This window comes from Thamnophis sirtalis, unplaced genomic scaffold, assembly GCF_051295495.1.
Source record: "Thamnophis sirtalis isolate CommonGarterSnake01/CBP01778 unplaced genomic scaffold, rThaSir2_p1.2 scaffold_13, whole genome shotgun sequence".
Classification (NCBI taxonomy): domain Eukaryota; kingdom Metazoa; phylum Chordata; class Lepidosauria; order Squamata; family Natricidae; genus Thamnophis; species Thamnophis sirtalis.
The window spans coordinates 44,740,874-44,764,297 of record NW_028261393.1 but is presented as its reverse complement, the minus strand read 5'-3'; the positions used below and the strand labels follow the sequence as shown (position 1 = coordinate 44,764,297).

The following is a 23,424-nucleotide window of genomic DNA, read 5'->3' as shown; positions in this document are numbered from 1 at the left end:
TTATGGGTCTTTTTCCCAGATCACAATTTGCAATTTATATCCAAATTTCTTTTACTAGTTTGCCCGTACATGTATATATCATTAAGTTGTATCCATTATCATTTCATTATTGTTATTATAGTTAATTATTTGTTAATGAATAAACATTTAATAACAATCTAAAACAATCTGAGAATTACTAAATTCCTCATAATCTAATATGAACTATAAAATCAACTAATTTTTTATTATCAACTTTCATTGTCAACCTGTATCTTTCTAGTAACAAAACAGTCTTATCTCTCTTGCCAATTGTGGTGTCAGTCTTCTTTTTATCTCCTTTATAAGGTTTTTATAACCTTCTCTCTGCATTTTGAAGGATCTTTCAGATAATCTTGTTGCCCTCCAGCTGTTACTAAAATTAGCTTGTCTTTGGTTGTCAATCGTGCTTCTGAAAAAAATTCTCTTCTTAAATCCATGATCATTACCATTTTTCCTTCTGTATCTTGGAATCTGGGGTAGGGCTCAGTTGGTCAAATTCCCTTTTCCATATTCCCTTCTTTCCACTTTCACCCACATTTACTCCATTAATAAATTCATCTATTGTCTTGTCTTTATCTTCTATGTCTTCATTCTCCCCTTTAATTTTTGGGGCTCCAACCCCTTCATCTTTTGCTGTGAGGAAGACTAGTCTTTCCAACTTCTTCTCAATTCTCCCATATCCTTCCAATAGATTTTGAATTCCAGCCAAGATGTTTTGGAATTTTAAGGTTTCCTCATCTGAATATTGATCCATGTTTCCAAAAAAGAAGGAAAGAAAAAAAAAACTAATAGCCACTGCCACTCTAGCCTTCCAGGCCTCTTTTATTTTTTTATTTTAAGTTGACTTGAACACAAGTTCTTTTATGCTCTTCAAAGGAGAAGTGTTCTGTTGTTCCCTCCTTTCTCTCCCCTGTCAAAATAGTTCTCAAAGACACCTGCGAAAACAATTCATGCCCTTGGCTCTTTATCAGTTTCTGTAAACAGGTTGCAAACCCTTCAGCTACAAAGTCAATGAGATCAAAGAAGAAAAGAACAGAGATACGTTGTTTCAAAAACTCCAGCTTCTGAACTCTGAGTGGCAGTGTTGGTACTTTTCACTTTCTAATATTTATCTCTGGCTTATAGGAAACAAAGTTCTTTAAATTTCTTTAATGAAATTTAATAACAAGTAATAGGAAGAATTGTTAAAATAAAAGGGAAGGTTTTAATCCAGAAGTCAAAAAATAAAGCAACAAAAAGCAGAAGAAAAAAAATCAATCCGTTCACTTTAAGAGCAGAAACAAGAAACGTTGCGAGCACTTCAATCCACAAAGTATAGTTACAAAGAAAAAAAAGCTTTCCCAAGCAATCCAATATGTTAATTTTGCCGCTTAATTCTTTTGCTTAAGGATCTAATTTGGCTTTAAAAGAAAAATTTCTTTGGGCAGTCTTTCCCAAAATAGAAAAAATACCTCAACAGATGGACTCACTTTCTCTTTTCACTTCCTTCCTTCTAGAGCCATCCCGACTTCATCAGCCTGGGGCTGCCTGTTTACTGCCGGCTTGAAGTGCTTCCCTTTTGTCAATCAGGGACTTTGCAATGTCCCTGAGACTAACAAGGCTTCATCTTCCTGATCTGCGGGATGGTTTAGGTCGCAATGGACCGTCCAGTGGCAAAAGTATCAACGGCCGTCTCAGAGTGTCGAGACCGCACGTTGTAACATCGCTATGCTGACTCCTCCTTCAGTAATTTCTAAAATGAGAAATCCAGGTGGCTGAAAACTCCTGGAGAGAGGATTGTACAATGAAAGACAGAATATTTAAATATCCCCATGGTCACCTCATTACTATATACAGCCGGGGACGGGGGGAATTCAGCCAGTTTAAACTGGTTTGGGCAAACCGGTAATTCCGGTGAGAAGTTGGCCCCGCTCACCCACCCCTGCCCTTTCCTGTGCTATATTTCCCTGTTTTTTTAGCTCACCTGATTCACGCGGCATAGTGGATTTCTGTGCATCAGCTGTTTTACTCACCAGCGCTGACATAAAAGGTAAGTTTTAAAGCTTAAAATAGGTGGTTTTTGAACACTGTGCGCAGATGTAAAGCACATGTTAGGTGCATGTGCAAAGCACGCATTAGGCGAGCATATGTGCAAAGCGTGCATGTGTGTGCTCACCGAACCGGTTGTTAAACCTCTTGCATCCTACCACTGTATAAGGACAAGGGTGTTCTCCAGTTTTAAAAATAATATGGAAGAAGCTCTCCACTGTGAGGATTTCTCCAAAATTCTCTTTTTCTTTGAAAGAACATTGGAAGCAAATTCTCTTTCACGAAATGAAAGAACCGATATATTTTCTCTGGCTGGTACTAACATGGAGGATGGATGACTTTGACGCCACCTTATGGGACAAGAGAAATGTGTTTGGCTTCGTGAATCCTCCCAGGAAAGGAAGGAGCAAAGCTGACTCCAAGACAGTGTTTAGGTGATCTCACCAAGATCTTTGAGTAGATGTCCCCAACTGTCCTTTAAAACTGGAAGGGGCTGAAGGTCATTTCAGGAAGGCATTCATTCTCCAAAGGATGGGAATGTTGTGCCCCCTCCCCCACGCTGGCAGCAGAGTCGGAGGGTGAGAAGGTTGGGGAGGAACATTGGCCGGTCCTGGGGTTTGAGGAAAGCTCAGACGAGGGCTCTGCGTCGGAGGCAGAGAGGGAGCTAGATAGCAATGAGGCAGAGGAACAGCTGGAGCCTGTTCCTAGTGTGTGCATGCACAGAGCTGCCAGAAGACAAGAACAACTAAGAAAGCAGGGTTGACTTAGGAGTAAAGCTACACCTTGGAGGTGATTGGCCCCTCCCATAGGCAACAAAAGAGGAGTGAATGGGGAGTGGGCTTTTGCAGGAAACAATTCGTTCCTTTGGTCGGTTCAAGATTGGCAAGTTCTGTGTGTGACTTTAAGGGACTCTGTGGCAAGTTTGCCTTGCCCTGCATTTGGAAACTAGTTATCTGGCAGCACTCCAAACGAGATAAGGTGCACGTGGATAAACATTCCTCTGAAAGACTGTTTACTAAGCTGACTGTGAATGAAAGGAATTCACAGTCGTGTAAATAAAAGAGGTTTTGCAGCGACCAAGACTTTGCTTCTTGTTTTCTAAGGAAGCCTGGGTCAGAACAGGGGAAGTTCTCTTTGACCCAAACTCTCCATAGGCCCTCTCCTCTTGGGTTGCTATCATGTGGGATACAAATGGGGAACTGCCCAAAAACGCACATATAAGGCAAAGAGTTTTACATTCTTCTATTTACGAGTATATAAAACCGTGTTTATTCAGTGGGAACTGCTCAAGCAATCCTTAAATCAATTCCACCACATGCCCAGTCAGGTGCATTCTCGAAAGGCAAGAACTGATGATGAGTGACAAGCCAGTTCAGGCAAGGAGAAAATATTTCTCACTCTGAGAAATCTAAATATATTCTCCCCCACTCATCCAGCGATCACTGTTCTGTTGTCATCACAATCAGTCATTCGGTAGAGAGAGTGCCTGTCGTAGACTCACTACAAAAATCGCTTGGAGTGGGTCAGTTGGCAACGGAGGGTTGAACATTCTTCCAAGAATACTTGATCACAGAACAGGAGGTCATTTCTCAGTTTTGTTTTAAGCGGAGATGTACCAAAAATGGCAACCTCAAACCCACCCAATCATTTGATTGTGTTGTGGCCTGCCAACGGCCCGCAGAGCTGGCAGCAGATTCAGACAGTGAGGAGGTTGGGGAGGAACATGGGCCAGTCATGGAGTCTGGGGAAGGCTCTGATGAGGGCTCTGTGTTGGAGGCAGAGAGGGGGCCAGGGCTGTCCAACAATTATCAGTTGCCTTCGGAGTCGGAGATCAGTGGGGCAGAGGAACAGCTGGCGCCTGTTCCGATGTGCCCATGAGCAGAGTTGCCAGACGAAGAGAACAACTAAAGAACAAGGGTTGACTTGGGACTAAGGCCACAGGTGGATGATGAATGGCCCATCCCAGAGGAAATAAAAGAGTAGTGAAGGAGGAGTGGGGTTTGCAGGAGACAATTAGTTCGCTTAATTGGTTTGTGACTCTCCGAGGCTCCTTGCCAAGTTCTGCAGATATCGGCCTGGCAGTTCTCCAAGCCAGATAAGGTCTGCGACTGTAAATCCTCCCTTGAAAGACTTTGCTGGATGTGAATAAGCAGAATTCACAGTCAATTAATAAAAGGGGTTTTTGTTGGGACCAGGAGTTTGCTTCATGCTCAGGGGAAGCATAGGTCAGAACAGATTATCTGGAATGTGTTAGGAAACTGCCAGCTAGGCTGGAAGGAGGAGTTTAGTGGGGACCCAGTTTAGAATCGCTGCACACCATAAGGGGCATAAATGACCTCTCTAAGATGCACAAAGCCTTATCTGGTCATTCCCTGGAGATGGCAAGCAGTCTGGAGAGACTCTTATAACTTAGGTAGAAGACAATAACATGTGTTAAATAGCTAACATAACTATTTAAAAGTGGTTGTGGCTACTTTGGCCTGATGGATTGTCTACTTCACGGCTTTCCCAAATACTCCCAGGGCATTTGATGTATGAAATGTGGTTTAGAAATTCAGAAGTTGTGGGAGCTTCGTCCCTGGAAGCTTTCAAGAAGAGACTGGACTGCCATCTGTCAGAAATGGTGTAGAGTCTGCTTGGGTGGGGAGTTGGACTAGATGACCTACAAGGTCCCTTCCAACTATGTCAATCTGTTCTGGAGGTAATGCTGCAAAGGTGGGTTCCTACCAGTTCGCACCTATTCGGTAGAACCGGTTCGTCAAATCTACCGAACCGGTTAGAAGAGGTTGCACCAGTGGACCCGGAAAGCAGGCCACACCTACAGAAGAGGTTCCAAGATTTTTTGAAACCCACCACTGACACACACCCACACACACACCCACAGACTCACACAGAGAGAGAAAGAGAAAGGAAGGAAGGAATAAATAAATAAATAAGAAAGAAAGAGTGAGAGAGAGATGAAAGAAAAAAAGAAAAAAGGGACAGAGAGACAAAAGGAAGGAAAGGGAGAGAGAGAGAGAGAGAGAGAGAGAGAGAGAGAGAGAGAGAGAGAGAAAGAAAGAAAGAAAGAAACAAAGAAAGAAAGAAAGAAAACACATGGCTGGCAAGCCACTCCCACCAGGTCATATGGCCGGCAAGCCACTCCCACAAGGGAGGCCACACCCACAGAGTAGGTTCCAAAATTTTTTGAAACCCACCACTGCATTGCTGAGTCTTGGAAACTTGTACTGTACACACTTAGTATCATTTATAGCATTGTGCAAAGGGTAGCAAATATTAGGTGATCTTTCTCTAAAGTCACGGTTGAGTAACAAAAGACACATAGCTGAGATCAGAGGGCTGTATTTAATGTTCTTATTACATTCCTTTGGGGGGGGGAGGAAGCTGAAAGTCTCAAGTTACAATTCTGTCTTTATCAAATCACGGAGCGTTTTCCTTTTCCAAATCCTTCTGAATGCAGTAGAAACCTAACAGGCACAATAGTCAACTGCAATGCGTGATAGCTTTGATTGTTGTTTTTTTTTAATACTGACAAATAAATAATATTCGCCTTTAAACTCATAATCTTTTGGCCTCCAAACCTGAAAAATAAAGCAGGCTGGGAAATCCAAGAGGGATTGAAAAATTTTCTCCCGGAAAAGAATGGCTGGAAGGAAAGGGGAGGGAGAAGCCGCTGTGATATGATGGAAAAGAAGAAGAATGTGGTTTGATAGTATTGATTTTGCGAGAGAGAGAAAGAGACTTGAATGAGTTGCAATTGACTAAGGGCAGCTGGGACAAAATGTAGGGCTTGTAATTGTATTCTTCCTCCATTTGGAATCCCAGTAATAAAAAAAAAGATATGAAAAGAACGTCATTAGATTTATGCCGTCTTCTCTCCAAGGGGTGATTAACAGAAAACCTATTGCGCTCAATTTCTAGGTCATTGCCAGAACTGATAGAACCAGCTGTTAAGTGTGGGAGGAAGACTCTTTCACCTTCAAATCTCATTGCAGCCATTTGCCGCTCAAGACCAGTGATGGGATTCATTTTTTTTCTACTGGGTCTGTGGGCGTGGCTTGGTGGGCATTGCTTGATGGGCATAGCAGGGGAAGGATACTGCAAAATCCCCGTTCCCTCCCCACTCCAGGGAAAGGATACCGCAAAATCTCCATTCCCTCCCCACTTCAGGGGAAGGATACTGTAAAATCTCCATTTCCATCCCACTCCAGGAGAAGGATACTGCAAAATCTCCATTCCCTCCCCATTCCAGGGGAAGGATACTGCAAAATCCCCATTCCCTCCCCACTCTAGGGGAAGGATACCACAAAATCCCCATTCCTTCTCCACTCCAGGGGAAGGATACTGTAAAATCTCCATTCCCTCCCCACTTCAGGAGAAGCATACTGCAAAATCTCCATTCCCTCCCCACTCCAGGGGAAGGATACTGTAAAATCTCCATTTCCATCCCACTCCAGGGGAAGGATACTGCAAAATCTCCATTCCCTCCCCACTCCAGGGGAAGGATACTGCAAAATCTCCATTCCCTCCCCACTCCAGGGGAAGGATACTGCAAAATCCCCATTCCCTCCCCATTCCAGGGGAAGGATACTGCAAAATCCCCATTCCCTCCCCACTCTAGGGGAAGGATACCACAAAATCCCCATTCCTTCTCCACTCCAGGGGAAGGATACTGTAAAATCTCCATTCCCTCCCCACTTCAGGGGAAGCATACTGCAAAATCTCCATTCCCTCCTACTCCAAGGGAAGGATACTGCAAAATCCCCATTCCCTCCCCACTCCAGGGAGAGGATACTGTAAAATGTCCATTCCCTCCTACTCCAAGGGAAGGATACTGTAAAATCTCCATTCCCTCCTACTCCAAGGGAAGGATACTGCAAAATCTCCATTCCCTTCCAATCAGCCGGGACTCAGGAGGCAGAGAGTAGATGGAGGCGGGGCTGGTCAGCGGTGGTATTTACCGGTTCTCCAAACTACTCAAAATTTCCGCTACTGGTTCTCCAGAACTGGTCAGAACCTGCTGGATACCACCTCTGCTCAAGACCTATGCCCATCTGCACCCAAGGGAACATAGCTTTTGAGCAAAATGTAGGAGGGCATTAATAATCCCTTCCAAGGTACCTCGTAACACAGGAATTCCTAAACCGGATGACCTTGAGGTTCTGCCACATAGAGGAGGGCTAATTTGTCCATTTATGAGCCTTACGACTATGCTAATTACCACAAAAGAGTGGTGGTTAGCCCAAACCTTTAGACACTGAACCATAAGCAAACTAAAGAGACTGGGTTTATATCCTAACTAAAGTTAACACTAAGCAATGTCAATGCTGTATGGATGCATCTGCTAGATCTTTATCTTGTCAAAAGTATTGTGTGAACAGCAACAACATGCTTGGTGTTAGATACCTCAAAGGGAGAGAAAAGTCCTACACTTAGGCAAGAAAAGCTTTCTTCATCACTGAAAGCTTTCAAGAAGAGATTGGATTGCCATTTTTGTCAGAAATGGTGTAGGGTCTCCTGCTTGAGTGGGGGTTGAGTTGAGTTTATTGGTCTTGTATGCTGCCCACTCCCGAAGGACTCCGGGTGGCTTACAATAAACAAGGGAATGAGATAAATAGACAAAAACAACACTTTAAAATACGCAACATTCACAGTTACCATGGGGCTGGATATTTCACAAGCCCCCCGGCCTGCTGGAGCAGCCAGGACTTGGTGGCTTTGCGGAAGGCTGGGAGGGTAGTAAGGGTCCGGATCTCCACAGGGAGGTCATTCCAGAGGGCTGGAGCTGCAACATTGGCTGGCAGATGGAATCCGGAGGAGACCTAACCTGTGAGATCTAATCAGTCTATGGGAGGTAATCGGCTGGACTAGATGACCTATATAAGGTTACTTCCAACTCTATTAAGCGGATCTGATCTGAAGTTGTGGAAATGTGGAAGGTACATTATAATGCCCCCAAAACTTTAAAGAAAAAAAAATCTTGCCAAGCATATTTACTGGGTATCTGTGAATATCTTGGAAACGTTCTGGCTGTTAGCACGGTGAAGTAGCTTAGGCATGATGAAGCACAAATCAGAGTACTAGTTCTATCTTTGACTATGGAGATTCTCAGCCATCCAGGTCATGGTTGTCCCAAAGATGCTTTTTCAAAAGGCAACTGGACTTTCTTTGTTTTTCCCTGAAGATGTTTTGCTTGTCATCCAAGAAGCTTCTTCAGTTCTATAGATCCCTTATTAACCCCCCAGAACTGAAGAAGCTTCTTGGATGAGAAGCAAAACATCTTCAAAGAAAGAACAACAAGAAAGCCCAATTGCCTTTTGGGGTGACTGAATGCGTAGTGTTGTGTTGTGTTGCATTGTATTCTATTCTATTCTATTACATTGCATTGCATTGTATTGCTTTGCATTTATCGTATTGTACTCTGCTCTGTTCTAGTGAAGTTTCTTGGATGAGAAGCTAAACAAAGGCGAGTTGCCTTTTGAAAAAGCACCTTTGTGTTGTGTTGCATTGCATTGAATTGTATTTATTGTATTGTACTCTGCTCTGCTCTATTCTACTCTAAGCTGAAGAAGCTTCTTGGAAGAGAAGTAAAACATCTTCAAAGAAAAATAAAGGCCAGTTGCCTTTTGAATAAGCACCTGGACCTGGATGATTGAGAAGCTCCGTAGATAATAGATTTAGTCATTTGACCATATCAAAAATATAAAACTAATACAAATCGCAAAGAGATTTAAAGAAAACAATAGAATAACTTTGCAGTGAATCCTCCCCCCTACAGTTAACCCCAGTCTGATCTAAATCATCCTAATTCTCTCATCGTTGCTTCTTGTTAATGTGGATTGCTGATGAGGGAAAACAAGAGTCGGTGATGCATTTTTCAGAGTTCACTAAACAAAGACACCGTCCAAGCTCATCTTACCTGGAGAGCGAGGGGTTTCCACCTGACGTTCTTGAGAAGTGCCGGAGCAGAAACGAGCGTATTCTGAGGTCGCTTCTTCAACGTTAGGATCACGCCGTTTGGGTCTTCACGCAACGCATTGACCAAATTCTTTAACTGCCAGCCAACCTGAAGAGAGAGAATCCTGTCACTGAATTTTTGGAAAGGTCGTTTATTAGCTTCCTGTAATCAAGGTTGCTTTTATGTTAATACGAGCTTGTTACCCGTGCTTTTCTATGAAACCATGTGATCAAGCCACCCACAGCCGCTGGATGAGTCACGTGCTGGCCACGCCCATATAAGGCAAGTGGTAGTTGGAACAGAGTTCCTTTCAGGTGGGGAGGGGGAGTAGACTCCTTAGCACCGACACATGTTAATATAATACTTATAAGAAATACTGAAGATATGATGGTCATTTCTGAAAAGCGAACTTGACGTTACTCATGTTGGGGGCGCTTGTGGTGGCCGATTGGTCTGCCACAAAAAAAAAGAGCTCGGGAGGGCTGTGCATGGCCTCCTGAGCTCCATTTTTTGCTTGCAAGGGGTTGCAGGAGGCCGTTGCAGCCGAAAACAGAGCTCGGGAGAGCTGTTCGCGGCCCTACTGAACTCCATTTTCACTGGCAGAGGCACTATGGGCTGGTCTTTCGCTGTTTCCAAGGTGGCCCCGCGGGTCAGATCTAAGCACCCAGCAGGCTGAATACGGCCCGCAGGCCTTGAATTTGACACCCCTGCATTACAAAGTGTTTGTGGCAGAATTGACAGATTGGATTGATTGCAAATATCCAGATGACCACCAGATGGGAGTACAGGATTAGAGTTCTGTGTATGTCTTTGCTGCCACTTGGTGGTCATTTGTAGGAGTGCAGGATGTGTGCGCAAGTAAGTCATGATGGGAATCCCCCTATTAAAGCGATTACTTTTTTTTAGCCAGCCTGGCTGTTTTAACACTTGCGTTAATGTCGGTCAAGCAAATCCTTAAAGCAGCCACAGTTTTATTTTAGATTTGAAATAAGAAGCCTGGAGGAAGCAAAAAAAGAGGCCCAACTTCTTTTAAATACTTTTACACAACTGTAATATAGATCTCGTAGATCACTCTCGGCAAGATTTGTGTAGTGCCTGTTAAGCACTTTATTTCTTTGTCTTTTAAGAGAAAAAGGTAACGTTTGCTTATTTTAATTTTTAAACAGGGCGATAGTGTGATAAACAATCTGTTGCACTACCATTACTTTTAAAAAAATAATAGAGACAGTGATGTACGGTTCTAATTTTTATATCCTCTAACAAACTGAATTATTGCTTTTAATTATCTTTTCTACTGAAGGATCACTCTATTTCACTGGAGGCTTTCTAAAGAGCAGCTTCAGAATAATTACTAAATGAATCCCGGCTGCTGTAATAGGATCTGTTAATTTGGGGGGTGGGAGAGGGTAGGGGAGAAATTGGAATGGGGAGGTTGGCGAAGGGGAGCTTGCATAGCGGAGAATAATATTGGTGCAATTTCTTCAAGGTGTTTAATTAAAGATAAAACATCATTTATTTGAGCTATGGAAAAGTCCACAGGGTTTGTGGGGGGGGACGGAATTTATTAAGTTATTGCAAGTAATAACACTATTTGCAAACAAAGCTCCGGTAACATATACGCATTTCTCTGACTTGAAACTTAGAGGTATTCTAAGTGTGTGTTTTCCCCCCTTAAAACAACAACAGGAAAAGAAATTCACCCCTTTACTTTCTCATATGGAGGACTTTTTAAGTTTACAGTCCTAGGGAAAGTTCTCCTTTGTTTGTGTGAATAAACACCCCACCTTCCTGGAAAACGCAATGTTTTGCTGGAAGTTAAAACCCACCTCCCTCCTAGAAAATGAAACGTTTTAGAAAATATTAAAGGGCACAATATTTCCTCTAAAAGGGAGGCAGAAACTCAGTGCCCCCTTCCTTTTGTCAATGGTCTATTAAGGTCTGATACAGTCTATTCTACATAACAAAGATCTCCCTCCTCCATCTAGCAAACAGAAACTCACCACAAGACACCTGGGGAAATTACATCAGCCAGCAAGGCATACAAGCTTGGGTCTCAGGACAGCCTACAGAGATAGCTAAGACGCCCCCTCCCCCTGGGAGTCTGACAACCAACCAGAATGCATTTCTTACACAGGAACGGGAAGCTCTGGGTTGTCCCCCAGTGAGGGCATAAAACCCAGGGACTCTCAGGTTCTCAGTCCTTTTTCTGTTCAGGAGCTCAAGCCATGTGATCCTGTCCTCTATTAAACCATCTTTCCAAGCAGCCTCCATGTTTCCAGTGTCTTTTTCCCCACTTGAAACTGAACCCCAGAAGGACGTTTCTTCCAACAGTTTAAACAATGTTTTGAAAGAGCCTCAAGCGAACAGTTGGAACATATAAATAAAACAAGCAAAAAAGAGTATTCCCCCCGCCCTATTACTATTGCACGGGGCATTTATAGAAGAACCACTAAAGAGTTCAAGTGGATGAGTGTGGGAAGACACAGGATGAAGGAAGCAATAGCTTCTTAGCGTCAGGCCTGGAAGCCATTGTTTGCATCGGGCCTTCAGGCCTGCCACATTTTTCTGCTGTGGGAAACTGGGGCGGGGGGGGGGATGATATGGCGTATGGGAGATATATAGTCTAAATAACATTCCTTTCTCAGAGAGTCAAAGACGTCTTGCTCTGCAGCTGCGATGGTGTGACTGGGAGGCATCTCCAGTTGGGACGGTGCTTGATTGGCCCATATGATGGACATGTGGGTGCTGGGCAGGGACTTGGAGTTTCATTTGGGTGAGGAAAAGCAATAAGCTTTCAGATTCGGGTTTTCCCAGATGTGCCAATATGACACCTCTAACAAAGTGGAACTTTGAGGAAACTCAAGAACTCAGAGTCTTCTTTTGTTGGGGGTGTTCCTTGGAACCCTGATACTTAGTGTGACTTCCAAATCCACTCTGGGATCCTGTCAAGCCAAACGCAACCTCTCCATGATCATTCTCTTTTTCAGGCCATCCTCAAACTTACGACCATGATTGAGCCCAACGTTTGCTGCCAAGCAAGACCGTTGTTAAATGAATACCCCCCGTTTTACAACCTATCTTGCCACAGTTGTCAAATGAATCACTGCACTTTTTCAAATCAGTAACATGGTTGTTAAGTGTCTTCCCCATGGACTTTGCTTCTCAGATGGTTGCACAGGGGGATCATGTGATCCCGGGATGCTGCAACCATCATAAATATGGGACAGTTGCCTACTGTCTGAATTTTGATCACCTGACCATGGGGATACTACAACTGCTGTAAGTGTGAGAATCGGTCATAAGACATGTTTATCAGTGCCGTTGTAACCTTGAACAGTCACTTAATAAACTGTTGCAAGTAACTACCTGTAGTTACTTGCAAGGTTCAGCAGGAATGCTACCACTCAGGACCAGCCCTGATTAGTATTTAGATGGGCTGCCATTGTATTTCCTTCCTCATTTTTCTGCTTAGCCAAGCATCCTTAGCCTTTCATGGAATTTCCTGGAATTCGAGATTATTTTTTTACCCCATCTCTATTTTCTCTCTCTGTATTTACACTTAGAGGTCCTCCCGATGCAAATCTTCTACATTACATGAAAAATTACAGCCGGCTAGGATCAGTTTAGACTATTCAAGCATGTACCATGACCTCATTATTAGCAGATGAATGTTGTATTGCTTGATCATAACAATCTTGCCAATACTGAGAAAATAATCACCCTGGAGAACTTAAGGAAAGGAAGTTGTATCCCTGGCTTCCTATTTAATTCTTGTCAGTTTTAAATAAATCAATAATGACTAAGCTTTCTCTTAATCTCGTGGCATAGCAACTGCTACAGAAGTTAAACGACATTAGTGGATTCACACTTGGTGTTAAGTCAGAAGGTAGCTTGCTTATTTTGGATTTATCATGATGGATGAACTAAGCCAGGGGTGTCAAACTCGATTTAATTGAGGGCTGCATCAGGGTTGGGGTTTAACCTTGGGGAGGAGGTGTGCAGGGGGGCATGGCCAGCTTGATGTCACTCGTGTCGGGGTGTCGCCAGCTTGATGGCCAGCTTGATGTCACTCGTGTCGGGGTGTGGTGTCCCAAGCACTCTGCCAGTGAAAACAAGCTCCCGAGTTCCGTTTTTGGCTGCAACAGCCTCCTGCCTCCTGCAGCCTCCTGCAATCTTTTGCTACCTCCCTTTTTGCTGGCAAGGTACCGTGGGCCAGTCCTTCACTGTTTCCAGGCTGGCCCCATGGGCCAGATCTAAGTACCCTGCAGGCTGGATCCTGCCTTCAGGCCTTGAGTTTGACACCCCTGAACTAAGTCATTTGTAAAATCATGCCTTAAGGTGAGATGTAAAGAAGGCCATTGTTATACATTCTGACCATCAAATTGAAAAGAAACCTTGGTTTAGCACGATATGTAACCCCAACCTTGTTTAATACCGGTTCCCCATGTCAGTATTGTCCACGTAGTCTTCACTGGAGCAGAGGTGGGTTGCTACTGGCTTGCACCAGTTCGGGCGAACCGGTAGTGGAAATTGAGACTGGGTTGCCGAACTGGTAGGGACAGCAGGCTGGCCACGCCCCAGAACCAGTTCCCTGGTTGCCCATGCCATTGCTGGCATGTTTTTTACTCATTTTATAATGTTCTGTGCAAAGCGCATGTGAAGTGAACTGCCAGTACCGCCGTCAGGAATTCAATTCAATTCAATTCAATTTATTAGATTTATAGACCGCCCAATCCTGGAGGACTCACCGCCGCACTGGAGGTTTTTCAAGAAGCAGCTGGACAGCCATTTGTCTGGAGTGGGAGAAAGAGGGGAACTGGTTGTGCAAGTTGTGGCCTGGCACATGCACACGTGTGCGCAAGCTGGTCTGCTTCTTGCACAAGTCGAGCACATGTGCCAGCCAGAGGCTCGTATTGCCAGGTTCAGAACAGGCCATGGCCCAGTAAGGAGGCCACGGCCTGGGGTTTGGGGATCCCTGGTATAGAATTTCCTGCTCGAGCAGGGGATTGGACTGGAAGACCTCCAAGATCCCTTCCAACCCCATTAATCTATGTTCTATCTCTATGGTCATTTTAGGAACTACAAAAGTAGAGAAGAAGGCACTGAAAATAGCCCAGCCATGCTGTACGTGCAGTGAGATTTTTTTTTAAAGGTTAAAGAAAGCTGGAGGAAATCCTTGTCTCTTTATCTTTAAAAATTTTTTTAAAATAAAATAAAACAAGTGCAATTCTTCCTTCCAGTCAGACAGATTTTATTTGGTGGGAAAATTCCTTAGAAAAGAAGACCAGATGGGGGTGAAAAACTGCCCTGTCAAAGTGATACAAGGAAGGAGGAGAATGCCTAGCCCTGTTCCCAGATAAGTGTAGTTTAAAACAAGTGAAAAAAACAAACAAACACAGATGCAAACAAAGCTTGCTCTTTCTAAATGATTATTGACAAGAAACGGAATGGTCTGCAGTGCACAGTTTACATCCAGTCCTTTGGTGATGGATTTAACCTCATTTAGAATTGGATTTAGAAATATATTTTACCGGGGAGAAAATCATACTGGATTCTGACTTAGAGTCCCACACAATTATCAATACTGACTTTGCTCGCATAAGTTCTGTTCCTTTCCTCCAGGCATAAACCCAATCATTTCCAAGATGATTTCTTTTTAACCTAGAAAATGGTTCTGGCTATAAACGAATTTGGGGTTTTATTTCTAAATGATTTCCCTCTCATCTCTGCCTTTAAGTTAGGGTCCTGGAAAAAAAAATGACAGTCTCATCCTCCTGACATTTAATCACAACCTGGAGAACCAGCTGCACTTTATGAAAAACCGGAGAGAAATGTGAAAAACCGAGAGCCTTGGCCAATTTCACGAAGCTCCTTCTTGTCGGAGAATGTTAAATAATTAATGCCCCCAAAGATAAATGGCTTGAAGAGGAAGCCTTAATGAAGGAGTCATTAAAAACTAAAAATATATATAATTGAGGCCATCCGCTCCCAAGTGTCAGTAGACTGAAATGGAAAGCTCTTAAAATATTATTGATGAGATTTGTTGAGTATTGTATTGGGGCAAAAAATAGAAAGACGACGTCATGATGGACTGGAATTCTTGACAGAGGATGGAAAATTGGAGACACCATGAATACCAGCGCTGCCTTCTAAAGGAGTCATTTCAATAGCCACCATCAAAGTTAAGACATGGTAGCACCGGGTGGTGTTGGTGGGGAAATCCAGCAGGTTCTGACAGGTTCTGAAGAACTAGCAGTGGAAATTTTGAGTAGTTTGGAGAACCGGCAAATACCATCTCTGGCTGGCCCCGCCCCATCTATTCTCTGCCTCCTAAGTACCAGCTGATTGGGAGGGAATGGGGATTTTGCAGTATCCTTCCCCTGCCATGCACCTTGATGTTACAAAGCTTCTTCATGAAAATAGGACTTAGATGATTCCTCAACACAAAGTGGACTTATAAGTCACATAGTTTTCTGTTGTGGCCTGTCGGCCACACCGGCCCCTCCAGCAGCCGAATCAGAGGAGGAGGAAAAGCAGGCGTATATTTCCAGCTTGAACTAAAGATCTAAGAATTATTAAAGTAGCATCTGAGAATACAGATGTTTTCTAGTAGGGTGAGGGTCTTTGTGTGTGTTAAATCAGGATGTTCAGGTCCCTAAATTCAAAATTTCCAGATACATTTATGAAGTGATTGAAAATCTTTTATGGACTTTTGGCTGGGAAAAAAGAGAAAAAAAGAACTTGTGATTAGAAAGGGTAGACTAAGAAAAGAAGGAAATACATCATAATCTTAGAGAATGTAAGAAATGTACTTGTAATTTAAGATTAGAAGCCTTTCCTTTTCTTTCCCTTCCCTTCTCTGCCTTTCCTATCCTTCCTTTCCCTCCCCTTCCCTATTTTCTCCTTTCCCCCTTTCTCCTCTTTTTCCCACTTACTATTTTGCTTTCCTTACTTTTCTGTTTCAAAGTCTGCATGACTTTGACTTTTAAAATATTCTTTAATAAAAGTTTATGCAGTATATATAAATACATTCAAACTAGCGATCTTTCAGCAGTTGTTATCACTCCTTACCTCTAACAGCTTCTTTGCATCAATTTGACAATGTTACCATTATTAAGCTAAATAGTTGGCAACTATTTAAAGAAGCAAATTTCCATAACTGAAAGTTTGCTGCTGACAATGGCCTTTTGTTCACCTGGAATATGAAAATGTGCTCTGTTAATTCAGAAAGCATTCAGGAGATTTTATTTTTTCATCTGAAATTATGGCTTCCTAGAGCTGCATGGTGGCCTAGTGGTGAAGATACTGGTGTCCCACTCAGAAGATTGAGGGTTCAATCCTAGGTAGCAGCAGATTTTTCTCCCTTAGAGTGCAAAGAAAAAAAAATCTGCTGTGAACTCTGCATAGGCATCAGGAAGGGCATCCAGCCAATAAATGCTCAACTCCATCCAGTCGTCCTGCCTCTACTCCAAATTAAGGAATTATAGGGTTATAAAAAAGGAGTTTTATTGTGGCTTTTTCTGTAAAGATAGTCCTCAACCTATGACCATAATTGAGCCCAAAATGTCTGTTGTTAAGTGAGACATTTGTTAAGTGAGTTTTGCCCCATTTCTCAAGCTTTCTTGCCACAGTGGTTAAGTGAATCATCACAGTTGATAACTTAGTGCCACACAGCTGTTGAATGAATCTGACTTCCCCATTGATTTTGCATGTCAAAAGGTTGCAAAAGGGGATCACATTACCTTGGAACACTGCACGGTCATAAGTATGAATCATACAGCTAAAAGCTAATTTGTCCATTTATGAGCCTTAGAATTGTTCTAATAACCACAAAAAAGGGATGGACCTTTAGACACTGAACCATAAGCAAACTAAAGAGGCTTGGTTTATACCCTAACTAAAGTTAACACTCAACAATGTTAATGCTGTATGGATACTTCTGCTAGATCTTTACCTTGTCAAATGTATTGTGTGAACAGCAACAACATATTTGGTGTTAGATACCTCAAATGTAGAGGAAAGTAAAGTCCTACACTTAGGCAAGAAAAATCAAAGGTACACATATAAACTGGGTGAAACCAGGCTTAAGAGCAGTGACTGTGAGAGGGATCTTGGAGTCTTAATGAACAACCAGTTAAATATGAGCCAGCAGTGTGTGGCGGCAGCCAAAAAAGCCAATGCAATCCTAAATTTCATTAACAGAGGATACAATCAAGATCAAGTAAGATACTAATACCACTCTATAAAGCCTTAGTCAGTCTACACCTAGAATACGGCATCCAATTTTGGTCACCACACTATAAAAAGATGTTGAGACTCTAGAAAGAGTGCAGAGAAGAGCAACAAAGATGATTAGGGCACTGGAAGCTAAAATATACAATGAATGGTTGCAGGAACTGGGCATGGCTAATCTAGTGAAGAGAAGGACCAGGGGAGACAGGATAGCAGTCTTCCAATATTTGAGGGGCTGCCACAGAGAGGAGAGTGGATCAAGCTGTTTTCCAAAGCACCTGAAGGCCAGAGAAGGAATAATGGATGGAAACTGCACAAGGAGAGATTCAATTTGGAAATAAGGAGGAACTTTCTGACAGTGAGAGCAATCAACCAATGGAACAGAAATTTCCTTCAGAAGTTGTGGGAGCTTCATCACTGGAGGCTTTCAAGAAGAGATTGGATGCCATTTGTCAAAAATGGTGCTTGGCAGGGGTTTGGACTAGATGACATACAAGGTCCCTTCCAACTCTGTTAATCTGTAATCTGTATATAAAGCAGATGCTTCTAATCTCAATTCCTATTGCATTCCTACTGGTTCTACTACAGTAGCTAACACAGTACATAATTACAGTACATTGCTGTGACTGATAACATTCATGTTGTGTTATCAGAAGAGGGAGAAATGTGTGGTTTGACTCATCAATACACAACCATGTCTGAATGTCTTGGGCTGATAATTATTGGTAAGAGGACTACAGATTCATTGGAATAAACATTTGGAGTTGAGTTCAGATATGGTGATTTGGACACTGGTATGTGTAAAATCTTCTCTGGTTGAAATCTTGATCGCATTCAAGGAGTTCTCATTTGAAAAACAAAATGGTAAAAAAATAATTTGATTTATCCAGGAAATGACAGTGAGCATCTGGTTATCACCAAAGGTAGTGAAAGCTCTCTTTCAATGCCCAAGTATTCAGTCATTCTGAGAAGCAAATTAAGTACTCAAATGGATTATCGGGACAAACTTGATATTTGGCGTTTGAATAGAAAAGCTTTGATTTTCCCACCAACTGTTTTTACCTGCAGAAACAAGCAGTTATATAATCAATCAGAGGTTTTTCCTGATTAAATGTTAAAGATGTTGGGTCAAAAGTAAATCAGGCAATAGATGTTGGTGTGGCGTGGCCTATATCCCCTTAAATCGGGGATCGGCAACCTGCACCTTTGGAGCCACATGTGGCTCTTTCATCCCTCTGATGTGACTCCCTGTCATTCAAAATATGTGTCCAACCACCAATGTGCGACACATGTGATTTATTGAGCTTTTCGACCCCCATGAGATTTTGTGGCTCCCGGTCTTTTCTTTTCTGTGGGAAAGGGATCCAAATGGCTCTTTGAGTGTTTAAAGTTGCTGACCTCTACCTTAAATGAATGGCTCAGATATGAACCAAGCTTTCTTCGAAAATCCGTTTCAACCAAAGCTCTATTTTCTAACAGTTACTGAATTCAACCTGTAATTAAATAGAATTGACACACATCCCTGTTGCGCACACGGATGCAAGACAGATGAAGATTGTAAATAAGACTCAGGCGAGAATCCCATATCATCTAAAGATATAGTATATTGCCCCTCTACAAAGAAGATTAAACTCATCTTCTTGAGACGTCATTTTGGAGAAATGTCTCACCAACTTGGATAGATGTCTGTCGCACACTGTCATGTAGAGTTGCATAGCAACCAGCTTCCTGATGGTGATTTGTCTTACTCAGTATGAAGGCTACTGAAATGTGAGTGATTGTAGGGCACTTGTTCGTTTTATCTGGGGCGAAGATGCCCTTGGCCAACACCAAGGATATTATGTCCATTCAAACACAAATGCAGGAAGTCTCGTTGCTCCATCTCGTATTCTCAGCTGAATGAGGAACACAAGGGAAATGAATTGAGATTTGCCTCTGAATCTCCGTTTCTTTCATAATTAGAATGACACGGATGCTCTTCATTAGTTTGTTCTTCGCTCATTGTGAAACTGCACGTGTTTCTCTGTAAGCCGTTCTTTGATTGTCACTCAGTTGGGTTTAAAGGGCAATTAGGAGGGGGAAAAGCGCATGTTTTAGAGCAAAAAAGGCTTACAACAAAATATGCTTTGCAAAGCTGTTTCCAAAGAGTGCGTATTTCTTGTTCCTAATCTTGATAAGTTACAAAGGGGAAGGAGGGAGATGATGTAACCAGTTTATGAATGCACACCCCAAATCAACTCAGGCAAGAAGTGTATTTGCTGATCCTTTTATATTAAAAAAATAATTTCTGAAATTCACTGCAATACAATGATCAATTATAGTCATTCCTGAAAAGGGAATATGGGGGCCAAATGGAAGACCAGCATATTATGTGCGGGAGGTGGGCGGTCCCAAAATGTGATAGATAGATAGATAGATAGATAGATAGATAGATAGATAGATAGATAGATAGATAGAATATAGAAAGATAGATAGATAGATAGATAGATAGATAGATAGATAGATAGATAGATATGACATAGAAAGATATAGATAGATAGATAGATAGATAGATAGATATGATATGATATAGAAAGATAGATATAGATAGATAGATGATATAGATAGATAGATGATGATATAGAAAGATAGATATAGATAGATAGATGATATAGATAGATGATGATGATGATGATGATGATGATGATAGATAGATAGATAGATAGATAGATGGGCCGTGGAGTACCTGGCACCGGGCCGCGCAGCGGCCGGGGGACATGAACAGCTGCCCAAAGGTCCGCGCGCGCTGGTGGAATCCCCGGGTGCTGCTGGTACCGCTGCCACCGCCGCCCCCTGCGAAACCCAAGAGCGGCTCTTCTCCTGCGAGGCGGCTGGCTGAACAGCTGCCACCGCCGCGCGCCTTCCTGCCTCAGCCGCTCCGTCGCTTCCAAGGAACGGCGTCAGCGGCGTCAGCTTTACTTCTGAGGTGCTGCACACTTCCCCAATAGTCGTCACAGCCCAGGTAAGAGAACGGGAACTTCCCGCCTGGCTTCCAGCCCGCACCGAAAGGGGGCCGTTGGGTTTTTTTGTGGAGCTCGGAAAGACGCGCGTCAGCTGTGCGCGTCTGCCTCCTCGGGGCCACTTTTGCCCAAGCGCCCGAGGCAGCCAACCCTGGTAAGCAGGTGGTGGTTAACTGGCGCCTTTGCTGCAGGTTTTTCTGGAAGGGGCCACTGCCGCTGTCTGGAGGTGACCTTGAGCTGCTCGCTCGCTCTATGCGGGGCTGGTGGGGCTGTGACGCTCGGAGGTGGCGCGTGTGGGAGGGAGAGGCGCGGGGACTGGCTTTCTCCGGACCGGCTTTCTCCGGGGGGGGGGGGGAGGCGAAGGACCAGGCTGCAGCGCAAAGGCTCCTGGGCCGTGCGCAAAAGCTCCTGGGCCGTGCGCAAAGGCTCCAGGGAAGAGAGCCCTGCACGCCCCTGCGCGCGCTCAGCGGGCCACGGTAAATTTATCAAAGGCTGACTGGTCCGCGGCGATAAAAAGGTTGGGGACCACTGCTTTAGGCAACCCAGCCTAAAGAAGCAGTCCAAATTCAAATCCATAATAAAATCTCTGAACAATAAAGCAATAAATAGAATAGTTAATATTCTGGTCATGCAGCCAGCATGACTATATGCCGAAGGCACATGTTACCTTACGGTACGGAAGTGGTACCTATTTATCTACTCGCATTTGCCTCAGGGGTGGTATTCACTTACCTTCCCTACCAGTTTGCAAATGTGAGCGTGCTCGTGCATTCTCATATGCTTCGCTTGCATGTGCCACATGTGCACATGCACTCAGCTTTCCGCACATGCACTTTTGCCTAAAAAAGGGCCAAATAGGATGCCGTAGAGCCAGGGCAGGTGGGCGGGGCCACCTGAGATTTCCGCTACCGGTTCGGGTGAATTGGTCCTAACTGGCAGAATACCAGTAAAATACTCTGATTTGCATGCTTTCGAACTACTAGGTGGGCAGGAGCAAAGAACGGGAGCTCCCCCCCATTGTGGGGTGCTTGGGTCTCGAACCTGGGCTATCAACTTTCCAACTGAGAAGCTCAGCACCTTTAACCATCCATCACCCCTATATGAACACTATACCAGTTATACCAACATAAAAAGGTCAGTATTGACCTTTTGGAAGCAGTGGAATAAGTGAACAGTGTCCAGTCCAAGGTCTCCTTGGTCTCAGTGGAACAAATATAAGCATGGTGAAGTCTTGGCCCAACCCAGTACATTTATCCTACCAGGATAAGAGAGGAAACATTTCAACTTCTCTTACGCAGGCATCTGTTCAAACCAATTCACAATGAAAATGATACATAAAGATGTTAAATGCCATAGGTGGTAACAACAGCCCTTAGACTTATATACTACTTCACAGTGCTTTGCAGCCCTCTCTAAGTGGTTTACAGAGTCAGCATTTCACCCCTAACAATCTGGGTCCTCATTTGACCAACCTTGGAAGGATGGAAGGCTGAGTCAACCTGGAGCTGGTCAGGATTAAACTGCTGGCAATGGGCAGAGTTAGCCTGCAATACTGCATTCTAACCACTGGAAGGGAGGGAAGGAAGGCGGGCAGGCAGGCAGGCAGGAAGGATTTAGACTTATATACCACTTCACAGTGCTTTACAGTCCTCTCTAAGCGGTTTACAGAGTCAGTATTTTGCCCCCAAACAATCTGGGTCCTCATTTTATCCACCTTGGAAGGATGGCAGGCTGAGTCAACCTTGAGCCTGGTAAGATTCGAACTGCCAAATTGCAGGCAACCAGCAGTCAGCAGAAGCAGCCTGCAGCACAGCACTCTAACCACTGCGCCACCACGGCTCATGGTATGTTAATCCTTCTCAATCCAAGGAAGCGATTAAAACAAATGACCAGGGTAGTATTTTCTGAGAGGTCTACTCACCACCGTTTGATGGTTGACCTGGATCACCTCATCCCCTGCATGGATCTTCTTGCATTGATCTGCTGGAGACTGAAGGCAAAAGAAATTTGAAAACCAGTCAAAAAGAAATCTGAAAAACCGGTCACAAGTCATTTTGTTCAGCCCTGTTGTAACGTCAAACGGTCACTAAATGGAGTGTTGTAAGTCGAGGACTGCCTGGGCTTCAATGGTCTGATCATAACCGCTACCACGCCACCTCTTTTAACAAATTTCTCTTATTAAAAAAAGTATGTATTTTATATATGTGTTGTCTCTACATCTACCCTCCCCTCTTTTTGCCCCCTTTCATAAAGTATTTTGTCTTCTGTAGCAAAAACCCTCAAAGGTGAAAAGCATTTGTAGTGCAGGTAGTCCTTGACTCACGATGACAATTGAGCCCCAGATTTCTGTCGTTAAGTGAGACGTTTGTTAAGGGAGCTTTGCCCCATTTAACCACCTTTCTTGCCACAGTTAAGTGAAGCACGGCAGATGTTAAACTAAGAACCTGCTTCTGAAGTGAATCTGATTCCCCCCTTGGCTTTGTCAGAAGGTCACAAAAGGGGAACCCATGACACCAGGGACACGGCAACTGTCATAAATATGAACCAGTTGCCAAGCGTCTGAATTTTGATCACGGGGATACTGACCACGTATCAGGTTGTAAGTGTGAAAAATGGTCATAGGTCGGGCTTTTTTCAGTGCCGTTGGAACTTTGAATAGTCACTGAATGAACTTTTGTTAGTCAAGGATTAGCTGTGTCCACTTCCCCTCTTTTTTTGCCCTTAATAAAGGATTTTGTCTTCTAGAGCAAAAACCTTCAAAGGTATGTTGGAAGAAATAGCCAAGTCCAATTCCAAACTGGGAGAAAGGCACTGGAGACAAAATGGAGCCTGGAGGCCAGGGGTGGGTTTCAAATTTTTTTAGAACCTCTTCTGTAGGTATGGCTTGTTTTGTGGGAGTGGCTTGCCAGCCATGTGACTGGGTGGGTGAGGCCAACTTGTAAAAAAATGTGGTGAAACTCACTTAACAACACTCTTGCTTAGCAACCAAAATGTTGGCTCAGAAACTCTTGCATTTGAAGCACGGAAGTCTTAAAGCTGTCAAGTTACAAGACCCTTGCACCCCTAGCCCTTTAGAAAAAAAACCCCAGGGGTGTTCAAACTTGACAGCTTTAAGACTTGTGGACTTCAACTCCCAGAATTCCTCCTCTTGCTCTTCATCTTGATGATGTGCGGATGGGCGGGGGG

General features: G+C 43.5%; 1 protein-coding gene across 1 annotated transcript in view; it reads right to left on the bottom strand.

Annotated features, from left to right (window-relative positions):
• LOC106548733 (connector enhancer of kinase suppressor of ras 2) overlaps nucleotides 1-23,424 on the bottom strand; it is a 217,428-nt gene that overhangs the window by 110,756 nt on the left and 83,248 nt on the right. Inside the window, exons 8-9 of the mRNA XM_087727105.1 lie at nucleotides 22,160-22,228; nucleotides 8,969-9,115 (exon numbers count right to left, since the gene is read on the bottom strand). Of these exons, the coding sequence (XP_087583231.1) occupies nucleotides 8,969-9,115; nucleotides 22,160-22,228 (216 nt within the window). The remainder of the gene's footprint in view (nucleotides 1-8,968; nucleotides 9,116-22,159; nucleotides 22,229-23,424) is intronic.